Genomic DNA, 18,077 nt, shown 5'->3' with positions numbered 1-18,077 from the left:
GCAAGTCATTATTATACAAACAAGGAAGTTACCACCTCAATATTTTGCAGACACCATGAGTTTCTGATGCTGGAATGCAGTGTTGTTTTGTCTCCAAATATCACACCGCTCATTTAAACCAAACAGTCCTATATTGGTTTCATCTGTCCTCCCAGTCGTCTTCCGGCTTGTCCACATGCTGTTTAGAAAACTGCAGATGAGCGGAAATGTTATTTTTGTAGCGTATTGGCTCTGCTATTGCCACTCTGCTGTGCACACCATGATGCTCCTGCTCTCATGACAGTGAACCAATGTGAGAGAGGCCTTCAGTGGCTTAGAAGTTCCTGGGTTCCTTTGTGACCTCTCAGATTATTATGTCTCTTGTTTTCGTTGGTCAGCCACTCCTGCGGAGGGTAACAGTCATCTCCGTCTGTTGGTGGATTTGTGGCTTCTGAACTCTTTGGAGATGGATTTGAAACTTTTTTTCCAGTCTAAAGAGCAATAATTGCTATTTCATAGGTCCTCAGAATACTCTGTTTAGTGTATCCCTTATTTTTTAAACAAAACTTAGCACTGAACAAAAACCATAGATAGATATTGTTAGCCTAATATCATGATTTCTGACTTTCTTGATATTTGAAACCTGGTTAACAAAGATTAAATATTTGTCCACTGAGCGTAAAGCTTGCCGAAAAGGCCTTAACTCCTGATTAGCACATCTCATATGATGCAGCTGGGAACCTGGCAATGAGATCTGCCTTTCCACTGTTCTGGTTATAGGCTCCTCTGGCCCAGTTACTGTTTTATTAGGGAGGCAGTATAGTACAAGCTGGAATGTCTCCAGACACAGCTGGTATTGTATAGGCAGAAGCAAGCAGACAACCATGAAAAACAGGAAGTAGATGGTGGGGGAGGGTCGGCAATAGCGGTCCTCTGATCCCCCTGCATATGGCCTGCGATGGAAGTAATTGAGGGGCCTCTTCTGCCACCAGAGCCCCCGTCTCAGGGATCATCAGTCACAGCGTATCACACACGCTCGCTGATGCCATGACTTAACCAGCCTTTTGTCTCACTTCGCCGGTTTCGGCCACAGATTTCAATTGCCCCCTCATCTGCGAGAACAAACGTGATGCGACACACAACGCAGCATTTTCCCAACAAAAAAAGACACACCTTAACAATGTGCATTAATCACCATTGTGGGATTTGTTTTTGTTGTGTCAGCTCTCGGCTAATCAATGGTTAAAGCCGACTAAGGTCTATTGTTACTGAGCTTATTAAGCCATGTTGCCACTGGGGCAAGCCTCCGCCCTCTCTAAATTGCCGTGTTAAAGACAGGTCATGGGCACTCCCATGCTTACACGGCAACACATTCCTTTGACTGCTGAGTGGACAAATAAAACCCCATATTATTTATAAGAAATATACAAGTCATTTTATATTATTTTGCATGTTATCTAATAGGATATTTTTAAGTTTATTAATAAATGCATGTACATAATCATTAAAGAAATTGGTAATTCTGCAGGAAAGGAATTAAATTTAAATGGCATTCATGAATATTTTAATAGAAAGGCATGTGGTTGCAATAAAGGCCCATGCAGATGCCATTTTTTTGTGGACAGTAATGTCCATCCCTAATGTCCTTGTGGACTCCTGCTGTGAACTCTTGCTGGTGCTGGAGCCCCTCTCGCACAAACTGGTGTAAGCTGGCTTTACACTGTGCTCCATATGGGAAGGCTACCATTCGCTGCATGGGAGAAATCCACTTAGTAAGAGGGAGAGGGAGACTCAGCTTTTCCTTAGGTCCACCTGATCCATTCACAGTCATCGCTGTCACCTCCATAAGTGCCTGCAGAATACACCACATGCACGCGCACTTTTACTGGGGAGCAGCGGAGACTAATTAAAATGTGTTTGAGCACAACTTTAGGCTCTCTCTTTTATGACGGGCCCAACTGGCAACTAGCGCAAATGAAAAAGAGTTACAGTGAAGAACATAAATGTTCAAGGGGCCCTCCGTCAAAGAGGCTTTGGAAAAGGTCACCTTTACGTTCATCCTGTCACCCTCACCTGAGGATTATGCCAAGGACTGTGTCAGTTACCTCTGAGAACTGTATTTGTTCTTTCTTTAAATCTAACAGCTACTTGTGCCTAAAAAACAAAGATCGGAGAGTTTGCTTTGCATTACTAATTCCATCAGAGAGATCAGAGATAAGACATGTCGTCTTTTAAAACATTGCATTAACAGTTGTCTCCGCTGTGGCCCGTGACGGGGTGCCCTCCCAGTTTTGGGACAGTTCAACTAGTAAGAAAGGAAAGGGGTTAGGGAAAAGGAGGGAAAGGACAGCAGCAGGCAGTAGTTTTGACGGAATGGATCCTCGACGCTCAACACAAACAAGAGCATTGTTATCCGAGACCTACCTAACGCCTTCACCCCTCCCCCTGCCTTTCCTTCATTTTTTCCTTTACCTCTGCCATGTATATATAGAGCTGCAGGACATTCTTTTACAACAGGTTGAGCATCATGTCTTCCAGAGCCAGTTGTTCGAGGCGGGACAGAGCCGCTACTGCTGCTTTGCAAGTTGCAGTTCAGTTGAGTCCAGTGGTGGAAGAGCCCCTTGAGTCATACAAAATGGAGGCTTCTGGTATTTTAGCTACAGTATCTTCAGCTTGTTGCACTCTGCTCCTCCATTTTGAATTTGGCAACTGCTAAATGCAAACAGACCTTGCTGTAAAGCAGACGCCATGTTGCTCTGAGCACACAGTCGATCAACAGGCTGCTGCTCTGCAGAGAAAGAATCCAGAGACATTTGCAGTACAGCAGCTGTACTCATAGGGTGGTGTATGTCACACGATCCTTTATTTTTTATTAAATAGCAAATGGTAAATTATTCAATTCTTTGTAGGGAGCAACATGTTTTGGGAACAATACACAGAACAATCTAATTTAAGAATAAGAAGCAAAATAATGTATATGAAAAGCACCATTTATTATGAGCTTTCAGTACTGCTTTTGTTGTTTTTTTAATACTATTCAAATAGGGACATGTATGTTGTATAGTGAACTCAGCCTTCAAAACATCATATAGAAGATTGTGTTTAATTAGTTTTTTAATGAACTGCCCCCAAATAGCACATTCACCTTCCTTAATGAACATTTAATGTTGCCATGTCTCCGAAGTCAAGTAGTAAACATGTAAATTAGAAACCTGCAGAACTGGCTGATGTCGTCAGTGTTTACACATTTACTACGGGAGAAGCTCCTGACACAAAACTTTGATGTTTGAATGAAGCTCATTGTTTTGAGTGACAACTAGTGATTCCGCTAATTTATGCACCACCCACCCTGTCTTTGTGCTGAAGCAAAAGCAAACTTCTGAAGCAATTACCATAATACTAACAATACGTGACCTGGAGTAATTGCTATCACCGCTGTGCCTACGGGGAGTGCAGAAACATTTCAGTTTGACCACACTTGGTGAATGAAGCTGTCAAAAGGTTGTCTCTGCTGCAAACAAATCAGATCAAACTTTATTGTGATTAAGTCGCGCATGCAGCAGTAGTGCATGGAAAATGAGACAGCGTTTCTCTCTTGGGATCCTGTAAAACCCACCAACAACCTAAAGTCTAAACATGCTGCATCTATCTCGGACAGTATATTACAACACATATCGAATGAAAGCACTTCTGGTTTTGACACCGGCTCTGATGTTAAACCGATTAATTGCTGCCTCACTTTCAAATCAGACCGTCGCGTAACTGGTAAAAGGAGGACTGACTGGTGTGTATTCTAGCATTTGTTAGCGGTGAGGTGTGGCGTGGGCTGAAAGGAAAGGTTACTTCAAAATCTAATTTGCTGAGTTCTCAAACTGCCGCCAAATTCATCCAGGAAATGGCACCTCACTGTGAATCTAACCTGCGAATTTAATGTTTACACCAGCAGTGGCAGAGAAAAGAAGTGACAAGGCCCACATGGTCCTGACTGAGTTATTTATTATTTTTTTATTATTCATACTACCTCTGCAATAATATTTAAATGCATAATCCCTATAACAGTTACCCTTTGTGCACTTTATTTACTCATTCACTTTATTCATACCATAATTTTTTCATTCTCTATGGATGATTTGAAAAGTTGCAAACATTTATAGCAGGTTTTTGTGTATTGTGTATTTTTTTATTTTTTTTTATTTATTTATGTTAGTGTGTGTTGTTTAACCGGGGACAAATTAGGTTTTCAGAATCTGTTTCTATCCTATTCTGCACTTTACCATACAGCATTGTCTTGGATTATTACACGGGATTTTTCATTTATTTCATTTGGATTTGTACTGCACATGCTGCACCTGTAAGTCCAACTTAAAAATGATACGTCCTGTGCATTTTAGATTCTTATTTATTCATTTATTTATTCCATTCCTTTATGTTATAGTCTTGCAGGTTTGCACTGTAAATGTCTGCATTTTCAGTTTGGTTGCAGATATACAATGCCAATATTCATTCTATTATATTATATTGTATTGTTTTTGTGCACTACGGCATTATATTGTTTTTTATAATGAAGTCTAAAAAGAGCTGAACAATATGAGGTTCTGACTTGGGTTCATAATATAAGACGTACCCAACAGGAGGCATGCTTATTCTTAATTTATTCTTTAATTTATTCTCTGCCTCTTGTATCTAAATAAATAAAAAATAATTCTCAATTATTAATAAGTTTAGTGTGTGTAAGGGAAGCAAACTGTTTATTTTTCTCCTGTATTAACTACGGAATGAGACATGCAATTAAGCAGAGTTTATTATTTGCGATCTGAGCTGCAGGCCTACTCATGTGGACTAGTTTACACGGGGCAGTGGAGAACTGAGAGGCTGAGTGATTCACTTGGGACAAATGAATGAATGTGTCCGCGTTGAAAAGTGTGAAATGACTTCAGCACAGAGCCGCCGCACTTGTTTCCACTGAAGTCATGTTTGGACTGCACGCACGCGATGGAGCAAGCGGACGGAGGCTGCACACGGAGGAGGTTGCACAAGAGCACACGAACGAAAGGAACTGTGCACACATGCATCCTGTCGCCATTTTCCCGAGCGAAATTACAAAGACTTGGCCAGAGGAGCACACACCCCTCTCAGAAATCTTCTGCAGAAAAAAAAAAAACTTATGCCACATACGCGTTATTCGCTATTCAGTGTGTGTGGATTCAGGCGCATGCACATGCAAAATTCAGATATGCCACGGTATAAGGTTGCAGGGATGAATGGGGGAAACAAAAGCATTTCCAGGCAAGGTGGAAGGCAGCTTTAATGACAATTTCGTCTCGTTGTAGCAGATGGCTGCAGAGAAAGACAAATAGCTCGCCATTTTTGTTGACTGACGTGTGACGTATCCACACAGGTAGGAGCCCAGATTTGAAATCGTGTTACTGACCACCGTGTTGTCCAATCAGCGCGCAGCGGGGGCGGGGCGCACCAGGCAGGAACCATAACGGTTTGAATAGGGAGGGAGGGGGAGAATCCAATCCGGTTTGAGCTAGTTTTTCTTCCAATGGAACATTAACGCTGCGCTGTATTAGACTGTACGGGCACAGCTTTATCCACAATATACCACTGTATTTTCTCCTGTATCCTGTAACATTCAGCTGGTTTTCTTTTTTTATATATATAAAAAGCACCCCATACAAACCAACCATGCCTAAAAGGAGCAAAGTGAGTAGACCGATATCTTTCATGCATTTAGTGATACAGTATTTATAACCGACAATTTATGAAATGGGCTTTTTACAGCTTGCGGTCAGAGTTGTTGTTGCTACAAATACCAGTTTTGTGTTTACCAAAATGAATGTCGGCCACGCTGTGCCTTGCAGCCAAGAGTTTAGTGACCATGTAGTGTCTGTTTTGATTTTGTGAAGTGGTCGATTCTTGCTGTTCCTATTTCGCGCAGTGATTATCTTTTATGCCCGGAGGTTTTCCGTGTGCCGGGGTTTTCTTTTTTTTTTACGGCATAATGGTGACATGCACAGCCACGCTTGTTCGCATTAAAATACGTTCATTTCCAGCGTCCGACGAAGAAGTAGTCGGTCCGAGTGTCAATAGAAAGCGTTTCTGCAGAGAAAGTTGGCGGCATATTGATTGTTTTCGAAGGGGGGGAACGTCACGCTGCATGCTGAAGTTTCTCCGAGAGAAAACGAGAGCGACACTAAAAACCTTGAACACTGTGATAACACTGCTCGGTGGGAGTTGGCTGTCATGTCGCTGTTGTTGTTGGTCTGCGTGGAAACCGTGTCTTGCCCGTGCCGTTTTCCCTCTTTATTGAAGAACACTTTTAATATGCTTTAATATACGTCATCCTATCGCAAAACTAGCATGAGCGCGCGCGCACGTATGCGTGTGTGTGTGCGTGATCGTGCGCGAGAGTGTTTATTTTCCTCGGCGAAAACGTCTCTTGGAAGGCGTCCGTCCGTCGTGCCAGCTCGGTGTCTGTGTCTGTACCGTGGGCTCAGGCCAGTTGTAGGTTATGCAATGGCGAGCCTCCGTCAGCAGCCGGCGCAGCTCCTGTTGCTGGGGGGGTTCTAGTAGATTCTGCTGCCTGGCTGCTATCATCAGACGGAGCCGCTGAGCATCTCGGAGTGACTCTTTTTCAAATTAATGGCGGGAACGCTTGACTATGCAGCTCGGTTTTCTCCGGACACTGGCAATCCCATTTATTACCAATGAATGGATGCCTCGCGAAGAGGCGGAGTCCGCCCCCTCCTTCGCCGGTGTTATACAGTAGGCAAATCACTAACAGGAGCAGGGGGGAGAGCACAGCGCCACATGCTGCTGCTGTTTAACTACATCATCCTGTTATATCAGACCCCGACTTTAGTAGTCCAGCATATGTTATTCTTATTTTTTCTTTACCTTTGTTTACCTAGCAACATGTGATGGACGTAGCATATCACAATGAAATCAACCAATCAAAATGCTGGCTCCCATTTAAATAATATATGAAGCTGTGTGTGTATCCATGGGCTAGTATTCTGTAAGGTAACACCCACTTTTGAGTTACATAACTAATACTAATACTTAAATCCCCTGCCCACTACCACCACCATTAACCCCTGTATATCAGAGTCCAGACACTTCCCTAACTTGATTATTATTTTTTACCTTACAGGCAGGAGCAGCAGCAGGAGGAGACTCAGCGGTAAGGATTAATCTGTTTGTTTTTTGTTTAGTTTTTTTGTGAGGGGGGGTTAAAATAATTAAGCAGTGTGCACACCCACCAGGGGTCAGTAACATCCCATCAGTCAGAGCCACTGTCTGAGGCCAAATGTTAAAAATAATCTCCATGTCTGTTCACTCTCTGCAGCCCAAGAGGAGATCTCTCAGGTTGAAAGATGTAAGTACATAGAAGACCTGCCTGTCTCAGGGAGAAAAAAAAATGCTTGCTGTTCACTGCATTCTCAGTGCTGACATCAATTATTTTCTCGTCTACAGAGGCCCGCCCCTGCAAAGGCAGAGCCCAAACCTAAGCCAAAGGTAGGAAGTTGTTTTGTTTACTTCAGATTAGATTGTTGTTCGACTGTTAATTATCACTGTGAGTAATGTGGATAATATTTCTTTTAGCAGAAGGCACCTGCTAAGCCTAAGAAAGCTAAGGATGTGGAGAAAGCCAAGCCTGAGGAGAAAGCACCGGAGGCCCCTGCAGAGAATGGCGAAGCCAAAGCTGAGGATGAGGTAAGACTTGTGAAGCCGCGTGTTTACATACAAAAATTTAATCTCCTTGGCAGAACGTCAACACGCTCAATTTTGTCTTACAGGCACCCGCTACAGACGTAGCCGATCAAAAAGATGAGGCAGCTGAATAACATCTCTCAAGTCATGTCTTTTACCAGTGCTCCCTGTACCTCTTTTCTTGTACAATTCAGGGGAATATTTTTATCAACTATTTTCTAAATACAGGTTTTTTAGTAGTCTGATTGTAGAGAACACTTTTTTTTAATGAAAGAAAAAAAAAAGAAGTCAATTTGGAGATGGGAATTTCATCACATCCCACAATTTTGCATCGCCATGAATTGCGGTCATTGTTGTAACTGTCAGTGGATTTTATTTCAGTTTTAAATGTGAAGGAGGGGAGGGCGCAGGGCAGGTTACCGTGTCAACACGCAAGCATGACATTCACAGGAGCTGGGGAAACAACCGGAAGAGCTTGCCTGCGTGGCTTACATTCCATATGCTTTATAAGGGACAGTGTCTGTAATCTGTGCTGGGGTGGGAATGGAAAAAGTCACAGGGCAACTCATTGTTTTATTGTTTATAATGAAAAACAGTGTTTTAGAATGTTTGTAAGCTTTGTTCCTATTTGTTAACTCTTGTACTCATGCAGTTTTCTTAACAAATCTGATCAATAAACCTAAAATCCCTAGTACCAGATCGCTCCCTTTCAAAACTGTGCATCGCGTGTATTGGTTGTGTCTCTGTTCTGTGATAGCATTGCAATAAATTTGTATAGCTGCTGTGAAAAAAGGTTTTCAATCTTTCTATATGCAGTGCGTAAAGGTACATTGTAAGGATGATACAAATGGAATTTTTTTTCTTAGCCAAGCTAATGAGGTATGTAACCGTTAAAACCTGGCTTCTTATTTGAAATGTCAAATGCATACCAGCAGTAGCAATATTCATGTGGGTTTTAGGTATCTGTATCAAGTACAAGTGTGCAGTTTCTTTTTAATTGTTTATAGATGTACCTGTGTGATGATTGTTATCAACAAACCAATAAAACCCAGTTGGTAGTTGTTATGCTGTTTCACTCTGAAAAGTCACTTAATTGTTACGGTTTCTGACACAACACTGTAGAAACTATTAAATCAGAGCTAAAACCACCACACCTGACTAGACAAATACTGTAAATCTAGTTGTGGTAGTGGTGCATGTAAGTGATCAGATTATAAAATTGATTCCATTGTGTTTCAGATGAAAATGAAAGAGCCCTTAATCCATCTGGAGATGGCATGTTTACTTGTGAGAGAGCGACATGTCAAGTTTATGGTTTACTACTTTTCCTTAATCTTAAAATAATGATTTTACCAGGTCTGTCCCAATAAAAGCTGATGAGCCCAGCTTCAGCACCATGGACAGCTGCACATTCGACCACTGCTTTATCAGCTGTTTTTTTTTTTTTTCAGCATGCACCCTTCTCATGTGGTGACAGTTTTACACCAGTTTTGCCAAAATCATGTTTCCTCAGTGACCGTAAACAAACTGATATTGCGCATCTTTACACATCTTTGAATCAGCTGCTGCAGCGCGCTCTCTACTGGCTCCGATGTGAGAGAAGTGCAGAGGAATGTACAGAAGGAAAATCTGATTGAACTTCATCCGACGCAGCTGAAACTTTTATGTGTCACACAGCATTTCAATGTGTAACAGACAACCTCACTGCCTAATGACTAAAATACCACTGACTGAGGCTACAGGTGTTATTCCTGGGATCTGTTGGAGCCACCCTCCCAGTTTGGGGATCACTGCCCCGAGTGCTCCCGCTACTACAGCGACAACAATAGCCTCATCTGTTCCAGCTGCTCTTACGACCCTTGGTACTTCTCGACCTTTTCATGTTCCTTTTTTCTGATACAATCACCACATCTATCACAACCACCCTCTTCTGCTCTTTGTCCCAAAAAAATTTAATTTTTTAATGACGTTTATTGGGATGAATCGGATTTATTGCATCTCTCTGTGGTGGGCTCAGAGCTAACTAACTCAGAACAAATTACTGGGAAATGACTCTGGAGAACTGCCTATTATGATATTATGATCTGATACAATAGATTATCATTTACAAAATGAGAAAAGGGAAACTGCTGCTTGAAGATGCTCTTGATTTTTTAATATTATGTACTTATCTTTTATTAGGGTTATCTCATTTTGACTTAATCAACTGGATACTTAAGCTCATCCCAGCCTGGGACCTACCCCAGCCGACATTAAGCAGGAGGCAGGGTAGTACATCCTGGACAGGTTTCCATCACAGGGTTAACACAGAAAGACAAACAACCTGACACTCACATGCACCAAATTTAGAATAGCAAGCTCACCTTACAGGCAGGTCTCTGAACTGTGGGATGAAGAAGGAGAAAAACCACCCAGACACAGGATGAAATCCACACAGAGAGGCCCATTTGGCCAGCGACACATAGATTGCATATAAATGCAGCAGGGTGGCGATACCATAAAGGCAAAGAAATAGCTCTGGACATCATCTCATTTGATATGTGGCACAACAGACACTTTACAGATCAACATAAAAGACACTAAGTGAATTTCTCATTTATTAGAACGCTTTCAAGTCCAATGTACAAATCTAGTAGAACACAGATATCGGATTTTTGAGATGAGTTATTTAACAGTGTATAATCCAGCACTTTAACGGCTGTACACAACTACAATGGCAGTGACATTATCAGCTGTCATGCAGCAACTGTTTGAGATTCATTAATCCTTAAAAACATCTGATCAGAAAAGTTGACAATGCAAAGACTGCATCAAACTGCTATTCTGTGTTATTTAGTCTACAACGGTGTATAAAAATAACATGTTCTCTAATGACCTCATGTCAGTGAAACGATGAACCTGTTACATTTTTACAAATACTCATGGTAATAGGGTTACAAGTTTGTGCAAATACCCGGACAAGTAGTGCAGAACGTACAGAGCCCTCGGTCGACATTCATTAAGTTAAATATACTGTAACTCACCTCCACTGAAGGCAGGGTGTGCTGTAATCAGCACGTACAATTTATCTCAAGAAAATCCACCCACATTCTGGTTTGTGTGTTTTCATTAATAGAAAGTGTTTACAGGGACAACACGGTTTCATTCAGTGGAAGCATGAAAATATGAGGCTGTGGTTATGATCTACTGCATGTTTGTGCATGTATTTTTATTGTGTGTGGAACCCAGGAGGAATAGCTGTTGGCTAAGGTAACAGCTAATGGGAATCCGAATAAACTAAACAGAATCTACATGTGACTATTTCATTGTATAATTGTGTAATTATCTACACTCACCCTGAGTAACTAAATGAACTCAATTAATTTTTTCATATTAGTCTGTGTTTGACAGTGGTCTTGTTTGGTCAAACTGGAGATGTATTTATGTACAGTATCCTGCATTAGGAAGAATACCAGTCACATAACAGGGCACTGAACCTTGGTTCATTCCAAGACGAGACATTAGTCCAGTTTCTCTGCGATCCGTCCCATTTTGGTGCGCATGTTGCGCACAAGGAAGAACCCAACGGTGGCGACCGCCATTAACACCTCAGCTACCCAGAATGCCATGTCCCAGCTGTGCTGTTTGGCAATAGTACTGAAGGGAAGCCCTGCCATAAAAGCCCCCACTGTGACAAACAGAGAGTGTGTTTAGTTACAAGGGAAGCAACAACACTAAAAAACACAAGTTGTTTTTTTTGGGGTTGTTGTGTGAACCTGCAGCTTACCATTAGCCATCAGAGCCACAACAGCATGAGAGGTTCCACAGAAGTTTGAAGGGGCACTTTCACTGGCTATCACTCCAAACAAGGCAATTGGTCCGTAAGAAGAAAATCCAAACATAGCACCGAGGAAGAGGATCCAAATCTGTGAAAGACCAGCAGAAAATCTGAAGTCTTCTTAAATCCGACTGTGTACTGCATAAAGCTTTTCTGAAATGGTGTACCTCTTTTTCTGACACGCCAATGAGGACAGACACAGGATGAATGACTTGGACCCAAAGAGGAGCCTCCTGAGAAAAGACAGGGCCTCTTATAACATTTTCATTTCTAGCAACATTTCCACAATGATGAGAGGAAATTGTCAACGTACCTGTGGGATTTCAGGTGTGATGGTCACTCTGAAGAGGTACATGGACACGTACATGCCCGCCATCATGACAATGAGCAGGCCATGGCGAGGGTTGCCATGCGTGCCCAAACCTTGCTGGAGAGAGGCAAAGAGAGGGTTTTAAAACGCTGAAACTGAACAGTTGAATAGATAGGCCCTGTCGTTTTTGTTACTCACCCGGGCTACAGATCTGTCTGAGATTAAGCCTGACGCAAGGCTGCCCACAAAACCTCCCACCTCCAAGGCACTCATGTAGGTGCTGCCTGTTATCAACACAGCGGATGTCAGCACCCAGAATACAGCACATTACATGAAAACCAAGCGAGAGGCGCTGACTGAAGTGCGTACCCATGAGAGCGGTCTGTCCTTTCTCCTGCATGAGGAACAGCTGTCCCCAGTCGGTGGCTGCCGTCTTCACCCCAAACACCACCAAGTAACCCAGAGAGAGCACCCACAAGAAAGGAGAGAGCAGGAACTCGCTCAGGGTGCTCTCACTGTTCCCTGGAGAGAAGAGACACAGCAAGAGATTGGCCATGTATACAGTATAATTACATCTTCATCATCATGTGCACCACATGATGCTGCCATCTAAGCTCCATCAGAGTCCAATCTGTAAAATTACATCTGCAGAGAGTATCCTGCAGTCCTTTGGTGATACTGGTTGTACTGTAAATAATGAAAGGCGGTGCCATGTTCTGGTGACAATAAGCAGATTTGGGCAAAGGCTTTGTATGAAGCGTCTTTAAAATGCCTCATCACTAGGAATGGTACGAATAACTCTTAAAGTTGTTTGTGCAGCAAATTGTCATTGTTGTCTTCAGGCTGTCACTATGCCCAGCTTGCTTCCAAGAGCAACCGTTCGTCCACATCTTTTATCCACCCCGCTGTCCGACCCCTAAACCAAACTACATAAATGAATCATTTTATCATTTAGAAACAAAGAGACGTACTTTTAATCAAGATGTTTATTCAAACTTGTACACGTAAACTGTTATTAAAAATGGCACGTTGCACACAGGTGCCAACCTTATCTTTTCTTTCCTAAAGGATTAATTAAGTTGAAGTGAAATTTGCTCTGACACAGGTTCCTTAAATAAACAAAATTTCCTGCTCTGGAGATTCATTAAGTCTTTTCTTGTCTTCCTCGCATTGTCCTAAATCATGTGTGCAACTGGATTAAGTACAATAAATTGGGCTGTCAAAGTTCATGTAGTGGCGAGAGGTTTGCCCTTTGGCTCCAGACGGCGGAAAACCTGTGTTCTCTACTACAGAAATGCGCTGTTCATTCAACACAGTGCTTGTTGCTGTTGTTCTTCTTTTTTGTTCTTTGGACAGCTTTGATGCTAGGCATTTGGCGCTACAGGGTCATAGTTTTAGTTTATGGCTAAGCTAAAACAAATAACTACATCAGATCTGGTTTTGCTCAAATCAAGTACCAATCTGATCCTTTTAAAATTGCCAGGATCAACTCTGATAAGTGTGGAAGAGAGGAAGAGATTCTCTTAGAAAAGGAAAAAAACTTGGCTCAACAATAGTAATTAGAAGCTGTGCTTGTTGTTGGTTACTGAAATTCCCCTACTGTCACTGCAGGGTGATTGCAAACATATGCGCCCTTCACATTGTGATAAATCACTTATTGTTACATTAATTACATCGCTGCGTAACTCCTAAATATGTGTTGAGGAGGTGCAGGCCTGCTTCGGAGCGAGGCTCTGTGTAGGGGTCTGCGTTAATGTGGGAGCCACTGTGTCAACTAATGCAGAAGCACAAACTGCGAGTGACTTGTTGATTCGCTCACCTCCCTTCACCCCCTTCTTGGCTGCAGCCTCGATACTGGGCAGGCCCACGTCCTTCGGCTCATTTTTCACGAACACCAGACAAACCAAAGAGAAGGAAGCACAGAAGATGCCTGACATGGTCAGGATGGTCCTCCAGTCGTAGTACTGCAGCAGCACAGTGACCAAGAGCGGACCCAGACTCCCAGCCAGGTTCATGCTGCAGGACAGCACAGACCACCACGTTCCAAACTGTGAGGGCTCATACCACTGATGGAAAGGAAACACAGGAGAAAAGATCAGGCAACTTTTCTAAAATCCTACAATCCAGTCTGAATCAGAATGCAGATCTATATTCCTATTCACATACAGGTTAATAAATACCACATTTATAGTAAAAACATGTTGATGTTTCCATTATCTTTAAGGTAGATGTGAGGAAAACGTGGCACAACATTCAAAAGGTTGAGGCGGTGATCACTGACTTCACATTTATAGCACGTTCTCTTTAAAAAGCGGTGCCATGTTCAGACATTCTTCCGTTATTTTACAGGTTCTGGAGAAATGGCATCAGAGCCGCATGCACTTATGATGTAATCCAGCTAAGGCGGCCATAAACATTCCTCATACTGTCTATCCACAGTAACCAGTCATTTGAGAATCCACTGGGTAACCACAGGGTGATTTAACACCGTGTTAATCCAAAGTGTGTGGATGTTAACTCAACTGTGGAACAGACTTGGAGCTATTAAAGATGATTGCTCTCACCGGACAAGGAAAACACCTTTGGTCAAAGTTACTATTCTTTTGGAAAGATCTGCTGAGGACCTTCTATAAATACATTCTCCTGTAATCTGATCCTCTACCACACGCTGAACACATGCCAAAGCCTATTTATTACCCAGCTTTTTAACACTGCTAATTTTAAGGCAGCTTCTTACAAGTCTTAGGTTGAGTCTGAGAGCAGAATGCATTTGGATTTGCTCAACGATAAAGACGTTGAAAGCCTACTACGCAGACCATTTACTCCATCTACCTCAATTAGCCAGTAATTTATTTAAAGCAATTCCCTAAAGCTATTTATATAAAAGGCCTTACAGATTATTGTGCAAGCCTTTAAACCATTCCCATAGCCAACATCACTACTCTTGCCTCGGTCAATCAGTGTCTCATACAGCTGGCTGACATCTTCTCACAACTGACCTGCTCGTCGCCGTCTCACAGCAAGGAACAGAATTCCTCTAAAAACATCCAACCAACAGGTGCACGTTTTCAGTGAGCAAACCCAGCGTGTTACACCCTTTCACTGGGCGCCCAGAATAACTGCAATCAACATGTTGAGAACATTGCAGTTCCACTGAGATAAGGGTCTGTATTGCAGAAAGGTTGATAGTACCTTGCGCAGCACCTTCCCACATGGGGGCCAGCCACAGCCTTGTCCCAGGCCGTTGATGAACCAGAGCAGGGAGAACATGGAGACCGACGAGGACCAGGAGAAGACGACATTGATGCCCCCTACCAAGAAGAGGCCGATGGAAAAAAGCCAGCGGGCGCTGATCTGATCGGACAGCACGCCACTGATGAACTTGCTGATTGCGTACGCCATGGTCTGGCTGCTGGTGATCAGACCTGCATGGAGACAATGGAGGTTAAAGCCAACGGAAACTGCACTAGAAGACTTTCATACATCCCAACCAATGAAAGTCAATAACAATTTCAACTTCTGACACACATAAACTGGTTCATTATAATGTAAAGCAAAAAAAAAGCTGTTTGCTGTTATATGGCCAACATTTGAGTGTACAGGCATGCACGTCTTTTTTGCACATCTTTTATCCTCCTGTGTTAAATATTAAAGTCTTTAAACGTTATGACCAAACCAGTGAGTTTGGTAATGCGCTAATGTTAGCATGGCCACTCACTAAACCAAACTCTTATGGACATCAGCATGTTAATATTCAGTACTGTTCACACTGTTTTGTATTGTTTGCATAAGCTTCTCAGTCCCTTCTATTGTACTTAGCCCCATGTCTTCATGTAGCTCCATGGTCTTGGAGGAACATCCTCTCATCTCACTACTGACTGCGTGGTTGAAATGACAACATAAACCTCTTTGACAATGAGTATGTTAGCATGCCGACTTTTGCTTAAAGCACCATTGTGTTAGTGTAGACCCCGACCCCTAGCAAGGCTGCAGTCGTTTCTTGAGTTGTATTACAGATGGACCGTGTCCAAGACCTCCCTTGGCTGTTCATTGCTCCTGAGCTATTAGCAACTCTATACTCAGGAAAAAATGTGTTGGGCATAGCAGTAATGCTGAACCAATATAGCAATAAGGCAGGTTAGACAATACACCCAATGTGCAACCAGAGGAGGAAAGGGTCAATCCAACAATATCACTGTTCAATATCTGAGCTCAGTAACAGATCAGGCGAGCACAATAAGACAGATTTAGGCACAATCCTTTTCACAAACAATAGACTTATTATGGACGTAATTACCGCTTCAAGAAGCTTTTCTTAAACCAGGCCCAAAAAAAGAACAGGAAACACGCACGTTCAAGCATTTGCCTCACCTAAGTCATCTTTGTCCAGCTCTATCTCCTCCATCACGGAGGGCATGACAAAGGAGAAGGTCTTCCTGTTAAAGAAATACAGCGAGTAGCCGATGAACATGCAGACGAAGATGGCGACGCGGTAGTAGGCATAGCCTGTGGCCCCCATTGTTGCGGTCGATTTAACAAACACTTCTCAGAACGAAAAAAATTAAGAAAAGTTCCTCCAAAGTCTTTTCTTCAGCGGGTTCCTGTATTTTGGTCCTCTGACATCTAGATTACAGCCAGTGCAAAGCGGACACTATCGAGAGGTTGTTTGCTGTGGGTGATATGAAACAAGGTGTAGCATGGGCCGGGCTGCACGGAGGAGGTATTTTCCATGAGGAGAAGGACTCTTTGCGGCAAAACTTCTTGCGGGCTGGTAGCTTTGTCTATCTGTGAGGCTGCTGCTTGTAGGAGCGAGTTGAGGGGAAGGAGTCGTCACACCGGCCTGAAAATAAGAACACAATAACACGCACTGTTTAAGGCAGAAGCAGTTAAAACTGTTTCAGGACTGCAGATAGTTAATACTTCTTGAAACAAAAACACCGGCAGATGTGTAATCGTTTGATGACATTACGCTGGAATCGGTGGAGATTTGGAGTAGTTTTTTCCTGACGTGGTGTAGTGAAGCATTGACAGTCCGTCAGGCCAGCTGCCTTGTTATTCACAGACCTTCATACACTAGCAGCTGCAGGTTGAGGATAAAGTGACAGGCTGGACCAGCAGCTCAGCCTGGTCTGTGTCTCATGTCTTGCAGGCTGTCATATAAATGTCAGAGTTGACTCTTTAACTTGGAGGGCTCCAGTCAGCAGCGCTGAAAATATCACATGTCAGGGAACTTGAACACCTAGGAGACTGACCTGGTTGTAGACATTTTTTAGGAGTATAAATGGCAGATATAAATCATTTCTAGCCGTGACTCTTTTGCGCCATGTTCGTGAGCTATCAGATTTAAATGGCAGGCACCCCGTGCTCCATGGAAACAGTTGAACTCATTAAACGTGGCTCGCCGAAGCGCCTGCAGCGAACTACCAAACCTCAGCGCGCAGTTTCACTCCCCAGTCAGGAGAAATCTTGCCGACGTTCCTGCTAAATAACCAGAGTTTCTGGTGGCGAACTGATTCGCGGGGCAAGTCCGTGTGTTCGGCTGCCCACCAGGCCTACATTTCGCTAAACCCCGACGCAAAGCGAGACGCGCCAATCGCTCTGTGTCCTCTGAAGCGGCAGTGGGCCATGTCGCTGCAGCACGCTGCGTGGAAACGCATGTAAAGCCGGTTACCTTTCATTCGCGTCGCCCTCGTTGATCCCATCCGCGCAGAAGGACGACGCGCGTTCATGAACCTGCAGCTCATTGAGCGCGTCCGCGCGGAACGGGAATGGAGAGGAAAGGGATGGCGGGGGGCACTGACTGAGCCACCGTGGCGAAAAAAAAAAAAAAAAAAAAAACTGTGATGTGTTGTTGTTCTATACCATGCATCTGACAGAAGTGCAGACGAATAGAAAAACGATTCTCTACGTTAAGAAGAAACATGCGCATTTAAATGATCGGTCCTCATCATGCTCATACCCGTCATGATCCTGCAGGCCAGGCGGATTAATACAGTGACCTCTATCACTGCTATAAACTGTCACCCAAAAGGCTCACATCGCTCACTGCTGCCCTCTTCTGTCGGCTGAAGGTTGAAGGTTGGAGACGCATTCCTGCAGAATCTCCCATTAATATACTCCAGTACAAGTACTGCATTCAAACTCTTTCTTTGGTAAAGTACAGAAGTAGCATATTATGTGCTAATGATTGAAAGTGAAAAGTAGATGTACTCATCCAGCTTTAAAAATGTCTTATTACTGTAATTTAAATAC

The 18,077-nt window shown here is 43.1% G+C and overlaps 2 protein-coding genes across 4 annotated transcripts; one reads left to right on the top strand and one right to left on the bottom strand.

Annotated features, from left to right (window-relative positions):
* The first annotated feature begins 5,486 nt into the window (after nucleotides 1-5,486).
* si:ch73-1a9.3 (non-histone chromosomal protein HMG-like) lies at nucleotides 5,487-8,763 on the top strand. 2 transcript variants are annotated; one of them, XM_047606694.1, is made up of 6 exons: nucleotides 5,487-5,688; nucleotides 7,139-7,168; nucleotides 7,334-7,363; nucleotides 7,462-7,503; nucleotides 7,594-7,701; nucleotides 7,785-8,763. In XM_047606694.1, the coding sequence occupies exons 1-6, from the start codon at nucleotides 5,671-5,673 to the stop codon at nucleotides 7,830-7,832; spliced, it is 276 nt and encodes a 91-aa protein (XP_047462650.1). In that variant the 5' UTR covers nucleotides 5,487-5,670; the 3' UTR covers nucleotides 7,833-8,763. The 2 variants fall into 2 exon arrangements, with proteins under 2 accessions (XP_047462650.1, XP_047462649.1); XM_047606693.1 differs by having other exon boundaries at nucleotides 5,488-5,688; nucleotides 7,591-7,701.
* A 1,505-nt stretch (nucleotides 8,764-10,268) lies between these two features.
* slc37a4b (solute carrier family 37 member 4b) lies at nucleotides 10,269-17,655 on the bottom strand. 2 transcript variants are annotated; one of them, XM_047606691.1, is made up of 10 exons: nucleotides 17,497-17,655; nucleotides 16,197-16,665; nucleotides 15,018-15,250; nucleotides 13,645-13,891; nucleotides 12,195-12,347; nucleotides 12,024-12,109; nucleotides 11,829-11,942; nucleotides 11,683-11,748; nucleotides 11,465-11,603; nucleotides 10,269-11,365 (listed from the first exon to the last, which is right to left on the bottom strand). In XM_047606691.1, exons 2-10 carry the CDS (start codon nucleotides 16,342-16,344, stop codon nucleotides 11,199-11,201), a joined length of 1,353 nt encoding a protein of 450 aa, XP_047462647.1. In that variant the 5' UTR covers nucleotides 16,345-16,665; nucleotides 17,497-17,655; the 3' UTR covers nucleotides 10,269-11,198. The 2 variants fall into 2 exon arrangements, with proteins under 2 accessions (XP_047462647.1, XP_047462646.1); XM_047606690.1 differs by lacking the exon at nucleotides 17,497-17,655 and adding an exon at nucleotides 16,795-17,425.
* Between the last annotated feature and the right edge of the window lie 422 nt (nucleotides 17,656-18,077).

Source organism: Mugil cephalus, chromosome 15 (genome assembly GCF_022458985.1).
Source record: "Mugil cephalus isolate CIBA_MC_2020 chromosome 15, CIBA_Mcephalus_1.1, whole genome shotgun sequence".
NCBI lineage: Eukaryota > Metazoa > Chordata > Actinopteri > Mugiliformes > Mugilidae > Mugil > Mugil cephalus.
This window is presented reverse-complemented; position numbering and strand designations above follow the sequence as displayed.